Source organism: Equus asinus, chromosome 12 (assembly GCF_041296235.1).
Source record: "Equus asinus isolate D_3611 breed Donkey chromosome 12, EquAss-T2T_v2, whole genome shotgun sequence".
In the NCBI taxonomy this organism is placed as follows: domain Eukaryota; kingdom Metazoa; phylum Chordata; class Mammalia; order Perissodactyla; family Equidae; genus Equus; species Equus asinus.
The window spans coordinates 37,945,414-37,971,736 of record NC_091801.1 but is presented as its reverse complement, the minus strand read 5'-3'; the positions used below and the strand labels follow the sequence as shown (position 1 = coordinate 37,971,736).

The following is a 26,323-nucleotide window of genomic DNA, read 5'->3' as shown; positions in this document are numbered from 1 at the left end:
TGTATAATGTAATGATTATTCTTGTCATTGGCTATTAGGTACTTTCGAAAGACATGGAATTAACGTAGCTCCCCTTTCACCAGTTTGCCAGGACAGATACAAAGAGTATTCTAGAATGCCATCTGAAAATCTCACCTCTGTGGCATTCCAGCTGTAAGCATCCCTTCTCTCTGAAATTTCCATTTTCACATGAGTAGACACAGACATTTTGCCCAACACGGCACGTCTAACTCATTACTGCAGGATGAATGATACTTTGTGATTCCTTCTTGGGGAAAAAGCTAGAACAGATGGCTTCTCAAAATTTGCTATATTACAAGGAGTCTTTGTATCCTTAGGCTTTAAAAATATTAACCCCCAAAGTAATATTGATACTGAAGAGGAAGATTATTACAACCCTGGGATTTTTAAAGATATCTGCGGGCTGCAACTCTTAACTGTGCAGGGCATCTTGAAATCTTTATGATATAATAAACTGATGAATTTTTTGATACACTGATTTGACCTCTCCTCTCTGAGCTTGTTCTCTTCTCCAAATCTTTTCTACACACCATTGTGAGAGTAATTTCCTTTAAACATCATTTTCATTATATTTCTCGTCTATTTACAACCATCAATGACAATCTCTGATAGTACTAAGTATAAATGCAGCTACCTAGATTTTAAGACCTTTCTTTTTTTTTTTTTAAAGGGTTTTTTTTAAACATTTTATTTTTTTCCTTTTTCTCCCCAAAGCCTCCCGGTACATAGTTGTGTATTCTTCGTTCTGGGTCCTTCTAGTTGTGGCATGTGGGACGCTGCCTCAGCGTGGTCTGATGAGCAGTGCCATGTCCGCGCCCAGGATTCTAACCAACGAAACACTGGGCCGCCTGCAGCGGAGAGCGTGAACTTAACCACTCGGCCACGGGGCCAGCCCCTTTAAGACCTTTCTTAACCCCAGATGCCCCATAGGTTGGTCTTCTCACTGTCCCAGGCCCTCATTCACTGCTCCTTTATAGGGTTCCCTTTACCCGGACTTCCCTTTCATTTATCAGTTTAATATATTTAACAGTTGATTGTGCCAGGAAGAGGGGAACAAGGCAAAGTCCCTGCCATCTAGAAAATCAAAGTCTAATGGGGGAAATAAACAAGAAAGGAGCTGAGACTGTAAGTAGATATAAGTAGAGGGTCCCAAGGGAGTACACAGTAATGGAGTGGGAGGTATAAAATCCTGTTTTGAGAGCAGTGAAGGCTTCCCAGAGAAAAAGCTTCCAAACACTGACCAAACAAACTAGGAGGAGTTAGCCAGATGAGAAAATATGGCTAATATGGGGTGGGTGAGGAGACCCATCCTTTCAGGGAGAATATAACTTTCATTATATTCTGTCATTAAATCCCCCCTGAAGTTCAAGTTCAAGTTTTGTCTTCTCATGAGGCTTCTTTACTGGTCTCATGTTTGATATCATGGGAAAGGGACAGCCATTTTCCCTCTCACTCTCTTTTCTCCACTGGTGATGCCCCAGGGCTCTCCTCACTTTGTCTTCTGCTGGTCCACTGACAGGAAGACAGAGCCTTGGGAGAGGAAACCCAGTCCCTGTAGGCTCGGGCCTAATTCACATGCTTCAGTCAGAATCACCAGAGACTGCACATTGGATATTATGGGCACAAACCTATAGTGGAACCTTGTTTTCTATTTGCTTTTTTGTGTATTTTTTCTAGAACCATCCCCAGGAGGAGTATCATGGATTTGCGGTGGGATCTGGGCATCCCTGGGTGCCTTAGTCAAATACTATATGATAGCACTCCCCAAACTGACATCAGACTGTAATAGTTCCTGCTCTTCCAAGCTATTTTTGAGCTAGAAACCTAGAAATAAAAGATTCATTTGTCCTATAGTGTCTTCTAATTTCCTTAAACTCTGTATTATCACGCTCCTTCTTATTAAGCACAGCGCTGTGCAGCTGTCGGCAGCAGTCATAAGAGTTCAAGGCTAGCCTGTGGTCTGCCACAAATGATGGTGGTTCATTATATATTCATTATATGGTGGTGAATGTAGAATGCAAGTTTCCAGGAGGTGACTATAGACAAAACCCAAAGTGTAGATGAAGAAAGGAAGCAGAGCACCTTTTCAAGCCTCTTCTCAGGTGGTAAAAGATTGAATCAAAAAAGGGAGAATCCATTTTATGTTAAGAAAATCTAAACAAAAGAAACAACAGAATAGGCCTTGTTTTCTCATTAGGAACATGCAATCAATTTCACTGTGCTTCAAGACATTCTGTTATCCTCTGCTTAAATCTGAGGAGCTGGGTTGTTGCTTTTCTAAAGCTAATTGTTACACCTTCCCATCTGATATGGAATCACCCAATACAGTGAAAATAGGAAGTTTATAATGTGAAAATGCCCCACGTACCCATTGAAGGGTGTACACCCATTGGCTGCACAAGTTCATTAGATCTGAGATTATAGGCTTTTTTGTTAGAATTTGGTAGCACTCATTTCATTTTGACATTGTAAACACATACTTGAAAATTCCACTGTCTTTCTGAGATGTCCTAATAATTATGTATCCATTAATTTGTTTAGAAAAATTGGCCCTACAGAGTAGTCTATAATCAGCATGTTCAAAAAGTTACTGTGTGGTTCTCCCTAATTTAAAATGCAAAAGTCATATCTATAGATTCAAAGTTAGCACATGCAAAAATATGTTGGATTAAGCAAGAGTTTTGCCAAGCTCTTCTCTAGCTTGCAAGGTATAAACAATGACAACTCAAGAAAGTACCAACTGTCGTTTGGGATTATTTTGATGTCTGCTTCACATATTTCTAATTCAGGTTTCTCTTTAGCATAAGTGCCTTTATTTTAATATTGCTTATCTTCTCAGTGATATCAATTGGTGGTACTGAATTTTGAAATTTTTTCCCATCATTCACTTTTCTCTGTTTCCTTAAATAATTAGGCTTATTGAATTCTCAAGTCCCCTACTCTATGCAGGTTCACTTAGCCTGTAAGTTTCTTTCCCTTCATTTCCACATTTTCAAATTATACTCGTTAGCAAGATGAACTCGAATGTTATCAGGACATTCCATGAAATTGTCTTTCATCTGTCTATCCATATTTAATCTTTTACTCTTCTGAAATCCCTTGGCAATTTATTTCCCCTGCTCTATGATATTTGTCACTTTGTACCTTGCACTATAGTTTTAGTGTTCATGTCTTATTTATGTAATACACTTTAGCCTCCTCAAGGATTGGGTCTATATAAAGTACATCTTACATTATCACAGCGTCTTTTAAAGTCTTCTCCATCTACGAAATTATCAACTGAAGTTTATTGAATAAGCAATGGACAGTAAAAGAAAAAGTAGAATGGTCTTTTTTAGAGGCAAATATAAGGCAAGTACACAGTGAAGGTCCCTGCCATTCTGTTTAAATCTATTCATTCTCATTTTTAGTTTCCTTTAGTTTAAGTATGATGCTTCTCAAATGGTCTTCCATAAACAGAGAGTCATTAAAGACATATCATATGAAAACATTTAACTTGCCTTTCTTGACGGGTTTGCTCCTCAGTAGTTTCCATAGCACATTCCAGAGAATTCTGGAGAGATTGTAGCTGATTCAAAGTCTCCTTCAATAAAAATCGAGTTACAAATTGTTCCAAATTGGAGGCCTCTTGGTAGTCCTGAGGATGACAAAACAAATGCAATTAGAAATATGTTAGGGAAAAATAGCCAGGAATAGATTTTTCCCCATGTACCCATCAATCTCAGATTAATCCTCAAGAAGGAGAGACAAAGAGGAGAGAAGACATGTTGGGCCCTTGAGACTGGGGCAGAGCTCTATCCACCCAACAGAAGTTGAATAAAAGAGCTACAGAAACACCTGGAATATCTCATCTCCCATTACATCTGCCTCAAGATTAGAAAAAAGGACAAAAAGTAAAATTATGGAATAGACATCTGTAGAGAAAGGGAAAAAATATCTGGAAAAAAGGAATGTGACTAACTCAGGGTTTGTTCTGTGTTTCATTTAAAGGATGACCACACCATCATGTATTTTCTCCATTACCAGCTAAAGGCAGTCATGTTTCAGTAACTGGCTTAATTCCCTCTTGATGTCTTTATTATGCCTAATCTGTGTTATGCTGAAGCCAAAAGAAATTACATGATGTTATGTCAAAATTTAGAAAATGTTAGGCTTGGAATATTTAAACAGTTTACTAAATCTGCTTATGTCCCTTCCTCAGGAACTCTACCTGATGCTCATTTGCATCTAACTTTTAGTACCACACCTCAGCTAGAAAAGCATCATTCATTCACACAGCCCTAGGCCTACATGGAGATCATCACAAAGTTAACAGCTACACTTGCCAAGCTTTTTATAGGTAGACAGGTGGGTTGTGGATGGTGTTCTCTGCTGCTCTTGTCCTCTAAAGTCTCAAGGAGAACCAAGAAAAAAGAAAACCAGGTTGGCATGGAATGAGATATTGCCAGAACCACTCTTTCAGGTCATGGAACCAGCCAACTAAACCTGATTTTCTAGAGTCTTGTGTGAGCTCAGTAGATACAAGTTCAGCCAAAGAAATGATTTATTTGGCTCCATCCCTAAACAAAATGATTTTTTCATGGTTGAAAATACAAAACTGAAGGAGTGATGGTGACAAGATAATACCAGAGACACGATGTGCTGGGGAACAAACAAGATTTCATTATTTAACCTTTCTGGGTCTCTGCTTTGTCGCTTAGAAATCAGACTAAGCAACTCTTGCATACATTCCAACTCAAAAATGTTCTGTGCTTCTATCAACTCTGAATTAGGAAATACTGGACTTGTGGACTCCTAATATAAATTACTTCGAAGTTTTTCTCCTTTTAGTAGGACAACCTAATGTCATAGAAACCTCATTTCTTTCCTAATTTGAAATAATAAAAGGTTTCAATCATCTGATTCTTTTTAAGACCATTCTTTGCAGGTGAACAACACAGGAAATTTTCTCATCATCTCATTCAAAAATTAAAAATTTTAATGTCCTTAAAATCCACCTAACAAACTAACCATAAAACAAAACATTACATGCTCATAATGATGATAAGGATTTTTGGTGAATTAACTGAAAGTCTAAAATATATACAAAAATATTTAATTTGATCAAATTGCTTGCTAATTAGTGGCTATAAAAGCTTCAAAAATTGTTTCTCAGTATGTTTTCTAAAACTGAGTAAAGCTTTCAAGATGAAAAGAAAATGTAATGATAGAAAAAGAGGTGTGTTTGGTCTGTTCCCCATAGTTATTCCATTTTGCTAAAGCATATTTTTAAAATAAAATTTATTAAAATGATGAGAAGATGTAATTGTAGTCAGAGATCATGCATCTCAGTATACACTGCAACTGATCTAAAGGAAATTATAACAGTTTACACCTATTTGTAGACAGCATGGAAAAGTAAAGGAAGCATACATTTACTGAGCAATGCAGCATCACATTGGCCTTATTCTTCTCCCATTTAAATGCTAAACATTTGTCATGTCAGAACTATAGAAAAGGGTTTTTTTTTTTTTTGCGTTCTCTAGTGTAAACACTGGTCACTGCGATTAGGTTTTAGCTTCTTAGACACAAAGGTCATGCCTTGTACTTCTGTATGCCTCATGGTGCCCAGATTAGATACTCATGAAATCTTCAGTTATTTGCAGATAAACTCCTAACTAAGAATTTATTGAATTTGCTATTGTGGTCTTACACATAAAGATTTTGGTGACGTTAGATACTTTAGTTAAAATCAGACAACTGGCTACTCCATCATTGTACTATCATAGCAAATTAAGAAATTATTATTATGCTGATACTCACTTCTTACTCTGATGAGAGCGTCTTACCCTCAGTAGTAACTCTCTAGGTAACATGAAGAGATGGCACAACTCAGCTGGTACTTTTGACAGAAATGTTGATGCCTTGAGATTGACAGGGGTGGTGGGTACGTTTAAGGCTCTAGGGGATTAAGTTTCTTGAGTCAGTTATGAAGATTTGCTGTTATGTGCTGCCCTTTGATGAAAGGAAAGGAAAGAGCTTGTTTTCTCACATTCCTATTTACCCTTCTCAGCTCATGGCATCATCTACGTGCAGCCTTTCCTCTCCTTGAACTACCACTTCTCTTCACAGGATTAGGCATGCTTCCTTTCCCTTTCACGTGTTCCTGTAACACCTTTTCCCCACCTAGGAGATAGAATTTATCATTTTATATTGTAATCTGTTGTTTACTTGTTTATCTCCCCCATCCTAGGCCAGCTCTTCAAAGGTAGAGACTATGTCTTAATCATCTCTGCCTCTAGAATGCCCAGAACAAAGCCTGGCTCATAGCAGCTGCATCATAAATGCTTAAAGAGTACATGAGCAACAGAGAACCACCTGGAGATTCAGGCACCAGAGGGCGTGTCTGAGCTCTGGGAACTGTTCTTGCCTTTTGCCAGTCCCTAGCTGCCTCTCCTTGCATCTAGCCCTTGCTGGTAGTAGACAGCTGTCCAGCTTGCCCGGTCATGTGGGCTCTGCAATAAAGGGAAATACAGCTTTGTTCTTAACCGATGGTTTGTTATTTCATTTTCTAGAACATTTGTTAGTCTTCTTCCCTTCCCTTATCCTGGATCCCAAAGTTTAGGACTGTAGACCCAGGCGGCATAGATCCAATCTCTCTTTCCTTCTCTCAGATATGCAGCAGATGTTCCTTTGGAAGGCAGTGGCAAAAAAAGCAGATGGAAAATTAAATAGATAACAAGCTGGAAAATGTCAAAGCCTAACCCTTTTTATTCTCAACAAATGTGTTGGTTGTGAAGGTATAAAAATGGATCTTTGCATACTCAACTCCCAGAAGATTGGTACTATGTTGGTTTAAGGCACATGTTCCTTTGAGCAAAACCCAGAATTTGACAGAGTGGCAGAAAGAACTTCTATTGGTCTAATAAAGCAGTTTAAAAAAAAATGTACCTGATATCCAGATTCTGCCTCTTTTTCCCAACATATTTAGTCCTTCTTGTCTATTAGAAAGAATATGGGCAAATGAAGGCTAATAGTATGTTTCTCAGATCCCAAAAATGTTCATTCAAGTCACTGATAATTGGCAGTTAAATTAATCATTAACTGGAAATTGTTAACCAAGTAGCATTAATATTTCCATTTATGCCTTTGGAAGGCCAGAATGTAAACATTTCAATCCACATATTTCCTTTGTGTGGAGCTTGAATACAGCTAGGATTCATTCAAGTAAAAACTCTACCATTAGAATCATAGTGCTTTGAAAATCAGGTTTCTTAGGGAACTGCCTGTGCATCTTAATTGTCAGATCCTTTCTCCGAAAGTGAGCCCTTGCCCATCTGGGTGATGGAAGAGTAGAGATCTTAGCTATTAACCCACTATGGATCACCTGAGTTGATTAGGAAAATTAGCGCATCAGTCTTCCCTGTTTGTATTTGCCCTATTTGAAAATTAATCAAGTCAGTGACATCCAGTCTCATTGTCTTCTTGTTGATGAGATCAGATACAATCACACTTAGCAGGGGGTACTGTTCTGCCTGCCTTTTGATCTAAGCCCCTGCAGCTCTCTGTTCCTGTGTGAGACATCTGTGCGGCTTCTGTAAGAGGAAAGTATGCACTTTTACAAAGGTACAATTGTCTTTTTCTCTTTTTCTACTCTCTCTAAAACTGTTATGTTTTTGTACTAACTGGCTTACACTATATTATCTATGTCCTATTTTATTAAATGTTCTTAGGCTTTCATTTTAAATGACACTTTTTTTTTTAAACTGGGAGAACAGTATATCAAGTTTAAGCCTTAAAAAAAATAAAGAACTGATCCTTAATTAAGAATCTTAAAAATGGACTGAGGTTAATTCCAGATAGGTCTTCGGCAATCTTAGACAGCAAAACAAGAGGTTAAAATATTTTCAAAGTGCAGATTCCCAAAGATTAAGGGACTTGTAGATTTTCAGGTTAGTTAAAGAGGAAACAAGGTTCTAATTTTAGAATAAAATGTTATTAAAAACCAATAAATTTAAATAATTTCTATGCCCTATCTTAACTAAATATTTGGTAGCTTGAAATGAGAAATTATTTTAGAGATGAGTTATATTATTTAAGACCTTTACACTGACAAACTCCACTGTAAAGGGTCATCCTGGAGTTTAAAATGCATTTAAAGATTTAAATCTTTTTTAAAACATTTTAAATTTTTTTAACATTTTACTTGTCCTTTTTCTCCCCGAAGCCCCCCGGTACATAGTTGTGGATTTTTTTTTTCTTAGTTGTAGGTCCTTCTAGTTGTGGCATGTGGGACGCCACCTTAACATGGCCTGATGAGCGGTGCCATGTCCGTGCCCAGGACTGGAACCAGTGAAACCCTGGGCCGCCGAAGCAGAGCGTGCAAACTTAACCACCCGGCCACGGGGCTGGGCCCTTAAATCTTAAATAAATCAATCTTAGAGATTTAAATCTTAAGTAAAGATTCTTGAATGTCTTTATCCAAAGAATAATCCTATTCTACTGGGAAGTAATCCTCGTTAAACAAGTAAAATTTCAGGAAAATACATATGAGTATGAAGATGGGTACATATATGGAGTCAGCCCAAATTTGGAGAATAATAGCTAAGGGATGAAGACTCGGATTACACTTATCTACATCTAAAACAGAGTGGTGGTTAAGAATCTGTGTTTGAAAGTGGTTACACTTAAGTTCTAAGTAGTGACTATCCCACTCAATAACAGTGTGAACTTGGGAAAGTATTCAGCCTAAGTTCCTATTTTCTTAATTATGGACAAAAATAGTATTAATCTCATAAGCTTATCATGAAGACTAAATGAAACAGCATGTAAAGCACACAGTATGGTGTCTAGCTTATAGTTTTTGATAAATGTTCATCATTGCTATCAATCCATTGAAGGAAGGATATTGCAAAGTGTAATAGACAGATCATTGGTTCAAAATTCACAAGACCTAGATTTGAATGTTATGATAATAGCCCAATCAGAATTATTGCTAGAATAAATATATGGTTGGTGCTTGGTATGTGGCAGGCTCTCCACAAATATTAATTTTTCAGACTTCTTTCTACATATATTTTCTATAGCACATCTGCTACCTTGCTTGTTCAAAAATGTATAACTTTTACACACATATTTGTTACCATATTGAAGTGGTGACCCATGGAATTCAGTTTTTGAGGAGTGTCAAGTTAAAAATGTAGAGTTCAATCCCAAAATAAAGTATTTCTATTCCTGACTTCTCATCAAGGATAGCACATGGGATCCAATTTATAGATCTAAACACTTTTTGCATTCCCCTTTATCTCCTCTGAATTCTGTCAGCCATATCCTCTTCCAGAGCATTTCATTTTCTAGAATCTCTTCGAAATTCTTTCTCAGTCTCAAATCTGAATTTATTCTCCTTTCCTCTTTTCTCTCTCAGATCTTTATAGGTATATTGGCTAAGATTTCTTCTCTTCTTCTCACGCCTCCCTGAGTCTGATTCTACTCATCTAGACTCTTCTGTTACTCTGTATCACAGAAATGTAGAAACTAGAAAAATAATAAAAGGAGAATTTCAGAAAAATGGCCATATCGGTGGCATAGTTTTTGAAATTCCTGGACTCCTCACATAAAGACAGATAGAGTAAATAGATTAAAACAAACAACAAACTCCATAGACAACAAATACAACAAAACTAAATTTCAAGGCATTATTATGAATCTCAAATTACAAGCAGGTAAAGACAAAATCACCAAAAGCCACAAGATCTGCACTGCATGGTATCACTGGATGTACAGGAAGAAACAAATGGAAGCAATGAGATACGCGACAGAACTAGGATAAGAAGACTCCAAAATAGCCAACAAATATCCACTAGAAAGCACAATTGGATAACTTGAGAACATCATTTAAAACTGAGAGGAGTTTTATCCAAAAGAGGGTAAGCATAAAAATCCTAGTAAAGCCTAAAGGGGCTGGAACTATGTAGCCACTGTGACTTCTTGAAATCAATTAGCCAAGGTAGTATGCTAGGAGGGCCCCACACTGAAGACAAACTGCTTGGAGTCAAATCAAAACTGGGCAGGACAGAGTCACAGAGATAAAGAAAATAAGATTCAGATAAAAGTAGGGGAGCGGAACAAAGTCAGGGAATCTAAGAAGGAAAGGCACTAGATTTTCCAATACTACAAGACAACTACCTAAGAGGAAGCTCTTTGAAGTTAGAAAAACTATCTTGAACGCAGCTTTTGTTGAAAAATTCAAGAAAATCAGTATTTTTTAAAGTGAGCAATAGAAAATTATTAAGGTCAAATTCTATATAATGTTGTTATAAGAAAAATGAAAATAAGAAGAAGGACAGTCCTGTAGACAGTGAAAGCACAACATGAGGACAAGCCCACAAAACATATCAAAAGTATAACCAAGTATTTAAAACTGAGTTGAAAGACATTAAGAAAAAAACTGAAGAAATAAAACATGAATCAGAGTTAGTTTAACTCAGAAACAAGGGGATAGAATCCAGAAATGAATTGGAAAAAGAAGAAAAATATTAACTCAGAAATGAAGTATAAATTAAAAGGAACACAAGAACAAATAAACATAGCAGGCAATACTTTAATATATGGAAATGAGAAGGAGGTAATCTTTAAAAATCAAAAGAAAATAAGGAAAAGAAACAAAAAGGATTTAAGAGGAAGTGACAAGTATTGTAGATCGGAAAGATGATCCAACATACTTATAACATATTTCTTAAGGAATAAGTGTAGAAATCAACAAAGGAACAGAACAAATACTGGAATCTATTATTCAAGTATGCTCTTCTGAAAGAAAAAGATTTGAAATTAGATATTGAAAGTATACCACATATCTAAGAATATCAGCTCAGAAAAAATGCATCAAGACATATTTTAATAAAATTAGTAGACTTCAAAAGATAAAGCAAAAATTCTTTGTGCACTTAGATATAAAAAGCAAATGACTTACAAGGTTAAAAAAACTAGATTATCATGAGACTTTCTAAAACCAACACTTTTATACCAGAAGAAAGTAGAGGAATATATTTAAAATATTTAAAATAAGAAAATAGAGCAAAGGATTTTGTATCAGGAAAAATTGATATCTAAGTATAAAGGGCACAGAAAAACTGTCAACATGCAAAAACTCAGGTTACATTGTTCCCATGAACTCTTCCTGAGGAATCTAGCAGAGAATGAGCTTCAGGCAGCCAAAATGACTACAGAGTGTTTAATATAAAGACTGATGATATAGGCCAGATACTGGCAGACTTTTTTGTAGAGGCCTCCATAGTAAATATTTTAGACTTTGTGAACCAAGAGGCCACATGTCCTGCCACTGCAGCATGAAAGCAGCCATAGATAATTCTTAAATGAAGGAGTCTGGCTGTGTTCATAGACCATAAAAAAACATATAGTTGGCAGAATTTGGCCCATGCCTGGAGTTTTCTGATCCCTGATTTAGGCATTGAGTATCAAAGTCTGCCAAGATCAAAAAAGAGAGAAAACCAGATAGTATGTGCTTCCTGATGAGATAACACACTACCAGGTATAGTCTTGCCAAATGAGACCCTGGATTCAGCCGAAAATTTGCAGTAAAAACCGAGGTAAGAAGACCATGCTGAACTGTATCATGAGAAGGCAATCAGCAAAGTCTAGTGCATGAGCTCCTCTCTAAAAGATTGCAGGGTAACTTGTAAATTAAAAGTAATGTAACAGACATAAAAATGGGCACAACTAAACTACAGTTTCTAGGGATGTACGTTTGTGTGATGAAAACTTAATAAAATGCAAAGAAGTGATTACTAGAGGGGTCAGTTTGGTCATTGTTTTCAAGGGAGAGAGGAGATGATATTGGGACAGGCACAGGGAAGGTCTGGGGTGGCTGGCAGGTTTAGTTTCTTGATCTGGGTAGTGGTTTAAAGAGTGTTTGCCCATAATCATTCCACATTTGATTTGTGTGGCTTTCCTTCCTTTCATGTTATTTTACCATGCAAAGGTTAAGATATGATAGGTATCAGCCTGGTAGAGATATACTATCTTCATATGTTTGAGAGGTCATGGGAGTAGAAAGATATGGGCTGTAAATACAGTACACTTTGGCAGGCAGTAGGACAAGAAAATCTGCAAACACTTCCAAATTAGTAATTTTTATCACCTTTCATATACTATCTCAATTGCTAGCCTGCATTTTTCTGGAGAGTAACACAGAACCAAATGTTAAGTTTTTCAGTGTGAAGAGAGAGGAGCTATATTTATACAGAAATTGGACTCAATTTGTATTTGTTGGTGCTGATAATAAATATCACCAAAATTTCTTCCCCATAAATACACTGCTTTCTACTTTATTGCTCATGTACTTTTTCTTGAATATCCATTTTTTAGCACATGTAATACCTCAAGGATAATATTCACATGTAATGTGACTCCTCCTAAATAGTATATGTGTCAGATGGATAGTTCTATTTTAACCACACTCTTATAATATGTTGAGTTAGCATGCCTAAGTTACCGAATTTGTCAGAGACAAATATATCTTCCAAGTGTCATATATGATCTTTCTGCTTTCAAAGACAAATTATCCTTGTCTTTGATCTAAACAAACTCTATAACTGAAGGAGTAATTGGGTATTAAAGTATTTTGAGCATTTCCAAACAGCATAATGTATGGAAATAGTAGGTAATATGTAAGAACTGACACATTTTTGGATTTGCCTTTGTGGCCCATTTATGAATGGAATACCAAATTATTCCATAACTTTTTATTCAGGAACAAATCCCTGGGAATAAATAACTTTTTCAGAATAATAAATAGGCAATTTTTTTTCCAGTGGGACTTTAAAAAACAAAAATATTATATTTCAAATTAAATATGAGGCATCATTATTTTGGTATTTTGTACACCACTAGGAAATAAAAATACTTTCAACTCAATTTTATACACCATCAAGTGCAAGATTCATCCCAATTTCATAGATTTTAAAAAGTGAACAAACATGCATCTTAGAAATTGATGAAATGTGGTGCATTGTCACATTTCAATATGGCAATGGCTGATAACAAGGGGTATAAATGATTTCTTTGCACCTGTAATTTCAGACCGTTATGTCTCCCCCATTTGAAAGTCCAGAACATTATACTGAGAGCCAGCACTCACCATTTTTCCCACATGCTCAAGAAAATAAGTGGTCAACGTAAGAAGATACTGGCTATCACCTGAAATCACAGCCTTGGCTTGTCTGTCTTAAAATTGGATTTCTGTCAAGGTCTCCTGGATTGTTTTAGGGAGTTCTAGGAAATTTAGTTGTAAACATCTTTGCCACAGCACATTTGCCATAAGCATTTTTGCCATATAACTAATTGGCGGTAAGGCAATTTAGCAGTAAAGGAAAAATAACAAAAAATGAAAGAGGGACACTAAAATTAGTGACAACATTAAGATGACTTTAGTAGCTGCCTTTTTAATATATTTGCCATCACTTGGTTAAACTTTTGGTTTTGACAGGTGGAAAAGATGACTGTGCTCACGGAAGGATTTGCAAACTGGTATGTTATCATTTTCCAGTGCTGTATGCAATCTGGCTTTCCACTCTCTTATTTCACACTTCCAGTAAGTTTTATCACCATATTTTCTACCAGGTTGATATATGTAGTTGTTATCATCCACTATTTTAAGACAACTATGACTACTCATCACTGTATAGATCATCATGAGGGCTAAGGTTTAAATAATATAAAAATGGGAGTACTGTGAGAACTTTGACAATGGAAAAGAAATGAAACCAAAATGATAACCAGTTATCTTTTATGGGAAAACTGCCTTATGGCCAGTTAATTATGCCTCAAAAATGTTTGCAGCAAAAATGCTTGCAGCAAAGATGTTTATGGGGGAAACTACCTGACTTTGTTTTAGGGATATCTAGATGAGCAGCCCTGGTGGTCTAGTGGTTAAGATTTGGTGCACACATTGCATCAGCCAAGGTTCATTTACTGCTCAGGGAACCTCACCCCTTATCTGTCAGTTGTCATACTGTGGCAGCTGCAAGTTGCCGTGATGCTGAAAGTTATGCCATCAGGATATCAAATACCAGCAGGGTGGCCACCCACTTCTGAAAAAAATGGCCATGAAAACCTTAGAAATAGCAGCAGCATCTGATACAACATTGGAAGGTGAGACTTTGGTGCAAAAAAGACCAAGCAGGGCTCTGCTTTGCTGTATACAGGATCACTAGGAGTCAGAATTGACTCAGTGGCACTAACAAAGATAGGCTTAGAAGCTAGCTTAAATCTTCATGAGCATCCTGAGGAATAAGTCAAGTGCTCCAGGTGGAAGGGATTCTATGGTATTAGCATTGATAAAATAACATAGCTTGCTTGCTCACATCCACCCATCCACCGCAGGGTAGATTACAAGAAGTAATCCCCCCACCTTTCCTGTTGTTTAAAAATATATGAGGAAATATATACATGTGTTAAAAGTGGCTTATAAAAAGCTACCTGTATTCGCTACCTGTATTCTCCTTTTTAAAAAAGTCTTCTAGATGATTGTACAGTCTACTTAAAATAAGTTCTAAATATCTTCAAAGTTATAAATTGGAAGGTAATATTTACATTAAACAAATTTCCTGGGAGCTCCACTTTGGGCAATAAGATCGGGTAAATATCCTTAAAAATTCTGCCTTCTACAAAACATACAAAAATGGTAGATAAAGTACAGCAAATATTATTATAAAGGCACAGCAGAGCTTCTAAGAAAGTAAGAGAAAACCAAGAGTGTACAAAATGAACAGGAAACAGACTAGTAATCTAGCATTGAAATTCTTGCTGTCCTGGAGGAATTTTCTTTAGCTAGAAACTTTGAGGTTCATATTTTAACAACTTTTGGGGACAGAGGAGTCAAGGTGGGGAGTTGGAGTTGGAACATACTGAGGACTACTACCCATGAACAAAGGAATATAACAAATAAATTGTCTTTGTCTTAGCTATGGGTACAAAAAACTGCTGAAAATTTATAACCAAAGCTTAGTTCACATTAGAGTCTGAAGTTCAATTCCTCTACCTGCATGATCCAGGGGAGTCTTAAAATGAGAGATTAACTCAAAGTAGTTCTGTATTAGTAGTATCCTGGGGCACCTGTCACAAACAAAAACATATTCTCTGTTTATAGAGTACATCATTGACAAATAGAAATGGCAAGCAATAGGATATATTGGAGTATATGAGGAAGCCATTTGGTGTAAACCTAATTCGGCCTCACCTTGTCTTTCCAAAAGGGCCTGACTGTGGCCGTTGAGCATGCATTGTATATCTGTTTTAGACATTCCCTATGGCAAGAACAAAGGCCCTTGAGATAAAGGTGCAACTTCCCTCCCCCACCCAACGCTGGCATTTCCTTAAAGATTAAGCATCTTTCCTTAGGCTAGGAACTGATTGCTGCGCTCACCTGTGACCACCCAGCTCGAGACAATAGACTTGCTTCCTGTTGTGCCCACCGAGATAGCAGACCCACTACCTGCTGTGTCCATCAAGCACTGTGCCAACAGGGCAATCTTGTGACTATTGTGGGAGGGACATTTCAATCATATGTAAAGCATCCTCTTTGGGGGTATATAACCACTCTGTATACCTCACTTCTTTGGTGCCCTTTCTTCCTTTGGGAAGAAAGGCCCCGGGCCATGGTCCTCACATTTTAGCTCAGAATAAACTCTCCCAAATTTTCATTTATAGATTGGTTATGAATTATTTTCATCGACATCATCAAACCAGATTTCTCAGAATACCCTGAGATTTAATCATCTAAGTGTGAATTCACAGTAAAAAAAATTCTATCTATCCATGTATCCATATTGCACAAAGAAAGAAAAAAAGAATCATGAAAAAGAGTCAGCAGAAACATGCTTCAATGTTCAAAGAAATAAAAAAGGTAATTGAAACATAAGAAATGAAAGACTATAACAAAAAACAAGCATATTTCAAAAGAAGCAAAAATTCTTTAAAAAATGAATTAAACACTCGATGGATAGGTTAAATAGCAGATTAGATACAGATGAAGAGAGAATTAGGGAACTAGAATATAAATATGAAGTAACTATCCAAATTGAAGCACAGAGATAAACAATATGAAATAGAAGTTAAGAGACAGGGGAGAAATTGAGAGGGTCTAACTTATATAAACAGAGTCCCAAGAGGCGAAGAAAGAACAGAAGGAGAGGCAATAGCTGAGAATGTTGCAACAGTGAACAAAAGCATGACACCTCAGATTCAGGAATCAGCAGTTGTCAAGCAGCATAAATTAAAAAATCAATCAGTACCCAGATGTAATATAGTAAAACTTCTTAAATAATATAACTACTAATCTACATATTTTATTGTTTCTCACCATTCTTGAGGAAGGCACAGCTGAAACATGAATAAATCCTTGTTCTAATTCCATCTGGCATGTGGCTGTTAACCACACAGCTGTGCTCTTGTATCTGCTATCAGGCAGGGACAGTTCTGATCATAGTCTCTCGCCTTTAGAGTTCACCACAAACAAGTGGAGAATCATTCCCAATGTCTCTTAAACTCCAGGGTACAAGTAACAAATATTCTGCATGGGTTCCTTGAAGTCCTCCACTAACTTGGATAAAGATGAGTAGAAATCACAATTGTCTGATACTACACCTCACAACTCTCAGCAAACAGTAATTTTTCACAGGTTATCTTTGACATTCCCCTGCTCCCTTTTAAAGTTCCTGGTCCTATATTTTGCCATTTTTTCTATTATGTATTCTGATTTCTCCTTATTGATTTATAGGATTTTTTTTAAATGCTCTTGATATCAATCCTTTGATAGTTGAGTTTGGAAAATATGTTCTCCTGGCTTGGGGTTTCTATCTTCAAATTCTAAGTGCTGTCTTTTGATGTATAGATATTCCTAAACATAATGAAGTGAATATTCTCAGTCATACCATATTATAAAGAGATATTTCATATGGTATTTAAAAAATCCTTCTCCACTCCAAAGTTATTAAACTATTTTCTTACATAATAAAACCCTTAAGTCTTCACTTTTCTTCTATACATTTTTGCTAGATCTATCACAAGTTAGGTTTCTATACACTTTCTGACTATTGTTGGTTTATAGATACATAACTTATTTTTATATTTATTGCTTTTCATGCTAAACTCTCTTATTAATTTCTCCTAGAACTCTGACTAGAGGTATGTTGTGACTTCTAACTCTGTCCCTAATGTCTCTTAATCTCTTCTCTATTTTCTAGGTCTGTCTCTCTCAGCCACATTCTGTGTAATATCTTCAGTTCTGTCTTTCAGTTCAGTTATTCTCTTTTCTGTAGTATCTAATCTACTGTTGAATTAGTCTCCTGAAATTTTAATTCAATTTTTTTTCATTCTTAGCAATTATTTTTAGTTCTTTCTCAAGTTTGTTGGTCTTCTTACATATACTCCTGCTCACTTCTCATATTTTTAATTCCACTAGATATTTATAAAAATATATTAACATTTATTCTCTGATAATTTCAGTGTATGAAGTCTTTGTGCATTTTGAGTTTTTTTTTTTTTTTACTATCAGTTCATATTACTTGCAAGATCAATCTGTGGAAGTTATTTAACATCTAAATTAAGCAAAGATTTGATTTTGCTTTTGTCCAGTTTCTGAGGGCACCACCATCTTGGAATAAATTCTTGGCTTGAGGCTATCCCCACCACCTAGAAAGTTTAAATTTGGCTTGCAAATTTACATGAGGATCAAATTGTAGTTACAATTCTCAAGAAAGATTCTTTTTTATCTTTTGTTTATTTGGTGCTCAGGATCATTAGGGGTAACTTTCCTTGCTGTGAAGAGTGAAGCCCTTTGGGTTTCAAGTTTATGCAGTAGATCCCTTATTGGAATCCTTACCTTGAAGACATGGTGCAAGTGGCTAATTTTTCTTTCTTTCCCTTGGTGTTCTGAAAGGCTTGAAAACTAAAATTTAAGGTCATTGGATTTAAGTCAGCTTCCTTGCACTGCTTATTTCTTTGAGTTCCCTCTTTCACTTAGATTTTAGCTTATGAGGAGTCTTTAATTTCTTGCCAGGTAATTAATACTTTCAGAAATTTAAAAAATATATTGTGTCCATCATTTTTAGTTTGTTTCAGCAAGAAGAATTTATTCTCCCAAAACTACCATAAACAGAAATTGCTAATTATATTCTATAGATACTTTATTTGAATCTGACAAACTTCATGTAAGAGATTAAGTAACCCGCCTAAGGTCATACAGCTAATGGGAAAATTTTGACTTTTTTGTTCTTAAGAAATAATTGATCTATAGGAAAAAATTAAACAAAACCATCTCTGTTTTTAGACACTACTTAAAAAACTTGCTGACTCTTGGGGCTGGCCCTGTGGCTGAGTGGTTAAGGTCACGTGCTCTGTTTGGTGGTCCAGGGTTTCACCAGTTTGAATCCTGGGTGTGGACATGACACCACTCATCAAGCCATGCTGAGGTAGCACCCCACATGCCACAACTAGAAGGACTCACAACTAAAAATACACAACTATGTACTGGGGGGTTTTGGGAGAAAAAGGAAAAATAAAATCTTTAAAAAAACAAAACAAAACAAAACAAACTTGCTTACTCTTGTCATAAAAAACATACAATTACAGACAAAAGTGGCTGAAAAGATAGACATGTTTCCTGTAGACACAGCTATATTAATATTTTAAATTAAAAAGATAAATTACTTTTACTTTTAAAGTAACAATTTGTTCATTACAGATTAGAAAATACAGATGAACAACATAAAATATTTAAAAATATGATTATTCTAAAACTAGATTGTGGTGGTTGTACAACTCTACGCATTTACTAAAAATTATTTAATTGCACACTTACAATTGATTCATTTTATGGTATTAAATTATACCTCAATAAAGTTATTAAAATACCCATAATGTATTATTTTCCACAATTCTGTTTATTTTTTAAGCAGCTATTTGCAGTTAAAAATACATGCATCTTTCTATTTCTATAAGTATTCATTTGAAATATAATTTTTAATAGCTGAATGGTATATTATAATGTGTTCATAATTTATTCATCCAATCCCATATTGTTGGACATTTAGAGGATTTCTAATTTTGCTTATTATTGCATAGCTATATGATGAACATTACTTGTGTACATTCTAAATTATTTTCTTAGGCAAATTTCTAGAAGTGGAATTACTAGGTAGGTGGAGCGGTATATACAGTTGAAAGTGTTAGATACATTTCACTAAACTTGCCTGCCAACAGGTTGTACTTTAATTTAAAATCCAATGAACATATTTGAGAGTCTTCATTGCCCTGTGTTTTTGAATAATGAGCATTATTTGAAACTTTTTTTACTGATAAAAGTATATTTGGCTGTCAATTTATGTTTGACTATGTATAAGCTTAACCATTCCTAGAATAGAGACTATAATGTATGCATGTATATAAACATTGTATATAGTTTTATATATATATATTATACATATATAATGTGTTTTTGTGTGTTGTGTGTATTATAAACACATTCAGAGAGAGCCCCTTTACATTTGTAAGCACAACATGATTCATTTATTTTCTACATATGTCTCACTTGTCATATGTTGTATAGCAGAAGAAGCTGGGAAATTTCAATAAATAGGCACTGTGGTTTCCTAGAAAGAGGATGGGCTTTGAAATCAGAGACTCCAGTTTCTTGTTCTTGGGAAAATAAATAGGAGAGTAACATCAGCAAGATGGTGGAGTAGGGGGCTGGCCCAGTGGTGTAGTGATTAAGTTTGCATGGTCCACTTCAGCAGCACGCTTTGCAGGTTCAGATCCCAGGCACAGACCTAGCACCACTTGTCAAGCCACACTATGGTGGCATCCCACATAAACTAGAGGAAGATGTTAGCTCATGACAATCTTCCTCAAGCAAAAAGAGAAAGATTGGCAATGGATATTAGCTCAGGGCCAATCTTCCTCACACACACACACACACACACACAAAAGATGGTGGAGTAGATGGTGGAGTTTGTAGGGGGAAGGAGAGTCTAGGGCTTCCCTAGACAAACACACTGATTCATCAACAATTCATGGACAAATTCCCTTTGCAAGAAATCCAGAAGCAGGTTGAGAGGCTCCTGCACCCAAGGCGATTGCAAAACCAGACTCACCAAAGCCATCAGGGAGGTCAAGACACCTTCTCACCAGAGTCCCTGACCCCAGCACAGTCATAAAAAATAAGGAAATCCTGTCATTTGTGACATGTATGGACCTTGAGGGAATTATGCTAAGTGAAATAAGTCAGACAGAGGCAAATACTGTATGACCTCACTTATATATGGAAACTAAAAAAAAAAAAACCAAAACAAACTGAACTCACAGATACAGATAACAGATTGGTGGTTGCCACAGGTTGAAGGGGTGGGCAAAATGGTGAAGGGGGTCAAAAAGTACAAACTTCCAGTTATAAAATTAGTTCTAGGGATGGAATGTACAGCATGGTAACTATAGTTAATAATACCGTATTATATACAGTATATATACACTTTCTTTATATATAAAGTTGCTTAGAGAGTTGCTTAGAGAGTAAATCTTAAAAGATCTCATTACAGATCTCGTCAAGATGGCAGTGTAGGCAGACTCTGAACTCATCTCCTCCCATGAACACAACCAGGTTACAACTATTTTTGGAAAAATTACCCTGGAAAGAAAACTGAAAACTGGATAAAAAGAACCCCCACAACAAGGGACACTCCTGACTAAGGTGGAAGAGGCAGAAATTCCTGCTGGAGAGGAAAAACGCCACCTTTGGGAGCAGCAGAGCTTCTCAGCCCACCAGGCAGGAGCCACCCTAAGGTGTGCAGCCCTCCCTGGAGTAGTGAGGTCTGGAGCAGGGGCCAATACTGCTATAAGCATCCTTCAGATTCAGCCCAAGTGAGACGGGGGTCTTACTGTCTGGCTTTGCTGGCTATTAACTGCAGCGAGGATACCCCCGGAAAAGCTATCAGCCAAAAGCTGAAAAGACCTGGGTCTTAAAGGGCCCACACACAAACATTCATTGCAGCAACCTAAAATCACAAGAGAGAAAGCTAATAGTCCTTTGGTGAAAGGAGACTCACCAGGTGGGTTCTGGGGGCCTCTTGGTGAGAGGAGGGACCTCTCTGGAGACTGAGACATTGGTGTGAGTTATTGTTCTGAACTGATCCAGGCGTGCTGACTCAGACCTTGGTGGGTGCCATTGAGGTTCATCCCTTGGCTTGCTAGCCCAGGGGCCTGCCATGTGCACTAGAGTACAGATTTAATCCAGTTCAGCCAGGGCAGGCAAGCCACCCTAGGGCAAGGCCCCACCTAACTGCAAGCCCTCAGGCTGCTTTTCAGCCTGCATTGACTGGGTGACTTGATCCTCTACAGGCAGGCAAGGGTGTCTCCCTCTGTGGGGCAGGGCTTGAATGAGGACAAGGTGAACTCTGGGGGTCATGGGTGGAGAGGTGGGGGCCTCTGCAGTGCGGCATCGGGGTACACTCCATGGGGTTGAGAAGTGTGCATGGACCAGGACTATGTTGATGGTGTGTGTGGTCCTGTGGGGGGGGTGAGGCTTATCAGCAGCAGAAGACCATTGCTTCACAAACAGCCATAAAAAGGATCAGCCCCACCTTCCAAAGCTTGAAACAATTTAGTGCTCCCTTTGCCTAGGGCCAGCCCCACTCAGCTGTACTCCTAAGAGAACTGACAACAGCCTTGTAGGCCTGAGGCCTATAGCAACTGTAAGCCCCTGAGCCTAGCAACCAGCTACACTGGATACCAACCCAAGTAAGAGGAAAACTGCAACAGCAGTGTGCTGATAGACTTTGTAGCCAATGGTGCTGAGGCTCCCCAACCAAGATTTATAAACAGCTGGCTAGGGAAGGAAAGACTAGACTCCCTGGATACTTGCAGTGGGAGCAACCCTGTCACAGCAGAAAGACACAAGTAGCCCACAAAGGGGTCATTCTCGCATCTTTTGGACTGTTGACAAGAGCGAAGCACACTGCTGGGCCTCATAAGGCATCACATATATAAGGCCACTTCTCCGAGATCAGGAGACATAGCCAACTCACCTAATACATAGAAATAAGCACAGAGAAAGAGGCATAATGAGACCAAGGAATACTTTCCAAGCAAGGGAACAGGACAAACCCCCAGAAAAAGGACTAAATGAAACAGAAACAAGCGACCTACTCAACAAAGAATGCAAACAAAATATCATGAGGATGCTCACAGATATTGGGAGAAGACTGGATGAACAAAGTGAGCACAGCAGCAAAGAACTGGAAGATATAAAAAAAAACAATCAGAAATGAAGAATACAATACTGGAAATGAGAAATTCACTAGAGAGACTCAATAGCAGAGTAGAGGAAGCAGAAGAACAGATCAGTAAGCTAGACCAAAGACTAGAGGAAATCAAATTAGACAGAAGGAGAACAGTCTAAGGGAACTCTGGGACAATATCAAGTGTGCTAACATTCAGATTATAGGTGTCCCAGAAGGAGAAGAGAGAGACAAAGGGGCAGAAAATTTATTTGTAGAAATAATAGATGAAAATTTTCCTAATCTGAGGAAGGAGACAGATATCCAAGTTCAGGAGGCACAGAGAGCTCCAAACAAGATAAGCCCAAAGAGGTCCACACCAAGACACATTATAATTAAAATGTCCAAAATTAAAGATAAAGAGAGAATCCTAAAAGCAGTAAGGGAAAGGCCACAAGTGACATATAAAGGGAAGCCCATCAGGCTATCAGCAGACTTCTCAGCTAAGACCCTACAGGCGAGAAGAGGATGGCACGATGTATTTAAAGTGCTAAAAGGAAAAAACCTACAGCCAAGAATACTCTATTCATCAAGGTTGTCATTCAGATTGGAAGTAGAGATAAAGAGCTTCCCACACAAGCAAAAATTAAAGGAGTTTATCACCAAGAAACCAGTTCTACAAGAAATGCTGAAGGGACTTATTTAAGTGGGAAAGCAAAGACCACAAATACAGACTGAAAAAAAAAATTACTATCAAAACAACAAAACAACAACAAAAAACAGGCAATAAAATCACTTGTAAAAGTAAAAATATAGTAAAGCTAGCAGATTAACTACCTGAGAAGATAATAGGAAGGTTAAAAGACAAATGCAATCAAATCACCTATTTCAATGATAATAGGGTAATGGATGGACACACACTAAACGAGACTATATATGATCTGAAAAACATAAAATGTGGGAGGAGAGGAGTGAAAAAGTACAGCTTTTAGAAAGAGGTCAAGCTAAAGAGTCCATCAACTCGATATAGACTGTTATATACATAGAATATTAAATAGGATCCTCATGGTAATCACAAATCAGAAACCTATAATAAACAAGCGAAAAAGTAAGACAAAAGAAATCAAACATATTACTAAAGATAGCCATCAAACCACAAGGGAAGAGAGCAAGACAAAAGGAAAGGAACAGAGAAGAACTACTAAAACACCCAGGAAAAAAAAGTAACAAAATGGCAATAAATACATATTTATCAATAGCTACTTTCAATGTCAATGGACTACATGCTCCAAGGAAATGCCATACGGTGGCCAATTGGTTAAAAAAACAAGACCCATGTATATGCTGCATACAAGAGACACACTTCAGACCTAAAGAAACGCACAAACTGAAAGTGAAAGGATGGAAAAAGATATTCCATGCAAATGGCAAAGAAAAGAAAGTGGGGGTAGCAATACTTATATCAGACAAAATAGACTTTAAAACAAAAACTGTAACAAGAGACAAAGAAGGGCAGTATATAATGATAAAGGGAACAATCCAACAAGAATATATAACACTTGTAAATATCTATGCACCCAACATAGGAGCCCTAAATATATAAAGCAATTATTAACAGACATAAAAGGAAAAATAGACAGTAACACAATAATAGTAGGGGACTTTAACACTCCACTTACGCCAATGGATAGATCATCCAAACAGAAGATCAATAAGGAAACACTGGCCGTAAAAGATGCATTAGAACAGATGGACTTAGTAGATATATACAGAACATTCGATCCAAAAACCACAGAATACACATTCTTTACAAATGCACATGGAACATTCTCCAGGGCTGATCACATATTAGGCCACAAAACAAGTCTCAATAAATTTAAGAAGATTGTAATAATACCATGCATCTTTTCTGACCACAAAGGTGTGAAACTAGAAATCAACTCCAGGAAGAAAATCAGAAAAGCCACAAAAATGTGAAGATTAAACACAATGCTACTGGGTCAATGGAGAAATCAAAGGAGAAATCAAAAACTTCATGGAGACAAACGAGGATGAAAATATGACATGCCAAAATCATGGGATATAGCAAAAGTGGTTCTAAGAGGGAAGTTTATAGCAATTCAGGCCTACCACAACAAAGAAGAAAAATCCACAGTAGAGAATCTAAAAGCGCATCTAAAGCTACTGGAAAAATAACAACAAACAAAGCCCCAAATCAACAGAATAAAAATCAGAGCAGAAATAAATGAAATAGAGACTAAAAAAAATAGAACACATTAATGAAACCAAGAACTGGTTCTCTGAAAAGAGAAACAAAATTGACAAATTGTTAGCTAGCATCACCAAGAAACAAAGAGAAGGCTCAAATAAATAAAATCAGAAATGAAAGAGGAGAGATTACAACAGACACCTCAGAAATACAAAAGATAATAAGAGAATACTACAAAAAGCTATATACCAACAAATCGGATAATCTAGAAGAAAGGGATAAATTCTTAGAATCACACAACCTTCCAAAACTGGACTGCAAAGAAGTAGAAAACTTGAATAGACAGATCACCAGTAAGGAGCTTGAAACAGCAATCAAAAACCTCCCCAAAAATAAAAGTCCAGGACCAGATGGATTCCCTGGTGAATTCTACCGAACATTCAAAGAAGACTTAATACCTATCCTTCTTAAACTCTCCCAAAAAATTGAAGAGGAAGAGGAGGCTTCCTAACTCATTCCATGAAGCCAACATTATCCTGATACCAAAACCAGACAAGGACAACACACACACAAAAAATTACAGGCCAATTTCACTGATGAACATCGATGCAAATATCATCAACAAAATACTAGCAAATAGAATACAATACATTAAAAAGATCATACATCATGATCAAGTGGGTTTCATTCCTGGGATGCAGGGATGGTTCAACATCCGCAAATCTATCAATGTGATACACCACATTAACAAAGTGAAGAATAAAAATCACATGATCATTTCAATAGATGCAGAGAAAGCATTTGACAAGCTACAGCATCCATTTATGATAAAAACTCTAAATAAAATGGGTATAGAAGGAAAATACCTTAACATAATAAAGGCCATATATGAAAACCCACAGCAAATACCATTCTCAATGGAGAAAAACTGAAAGCTATCCCTCTAAGATCAGGAACCAGACAAGGATGCCCACTGTCACCACTCTTATTTAACATAGTATTGGAAGTCCTAGCCAGAGCAATCAGGCAAGAAAGAGAAATAAAATGGATCCACATTGGAAAAGAAGAAGTGAAACTGTCATTCTTTGCAGATGACATGATTTTATATGTAGAAAACCCTAAAGAGTCCACTAAAACACTTTTAGAAATAATAAAGGAATACAGTCAAGTCACGAGATACAAAATCAACATACAAAAATCAGTTGCATTTCTATACACTAACAATGAAGTAGCAGAAAGAGAAATTAAGAATACAATCCCATTTAAAATTGCAACAAAAAGAATAAAATGCCTAGGAATAAACTTAACCAAAGAGGTGAAAGATCTGTACACAGAAAATTATAAAACATTGTTGAAAGAAATTGAAGAAGACACAAAGAAATGGAAAGATATTCCGTGTTCTTGGATTGGAAGAATCAACATTGTTAAAATGTCCATACTTCCTAAAGCAATCTATAGATTCAACGCAATCCCTATCAAAGTTCCAACGACATTTTTTCACAGAAATAGAACAAAGAATCCTAAAATTACAAAAGACCCCAAATAGCCAATGGATTCCTGAGAAAAAAGAACAAAGCTGGAGGTATCACACGCCCTGATTTCAAAATATACTACAAAGCCACAGTAACGAAAACAGCATGGTACTGGCACAAAAACAGACACACAGATCAATGGAACAGAATCGAGAGCCCAGAAATAAACCCACACATTTAATGGACAGCTAATATTTGACAAGGGAGCCAAGAGCATACAATGGAGAAAAGAGAGTCTCTTCAATATAGGGTGTTGGGAAAACTGGACAGCCACATGCAAAAGAATGAAAGTAGAC

At 36.8% G+C, this 26,323-nt stretch overlaps 1 protein-coding gene across 3 annotated transcripts in view; it reads right to left on the bottom strand.

Moving 5' to 3' along the window:
- Positions 1 to 26,323, bottom strand: part of NECAB1 (N-terminal EF-hand calcium binding protein 1) — a 171,525-nt gene that overhangs the window by 30,924 nt on the left and 114,278 nt on the right. For all 3 annotated transcript variants that reach the window (XM_014853407.3, XM_044744097.2, XM_070481329.1), the window contains exon 6: positions 3,522 to 3,658. In XM_014853407.3, coding sequence (XP_014708893.2) covers positions 3,522 to 3,658 — 137 coding nt within the window. The remainder of the gene's footprint in view (positions 1 to 3,521; positions 3,659 to 26,323) is intronic.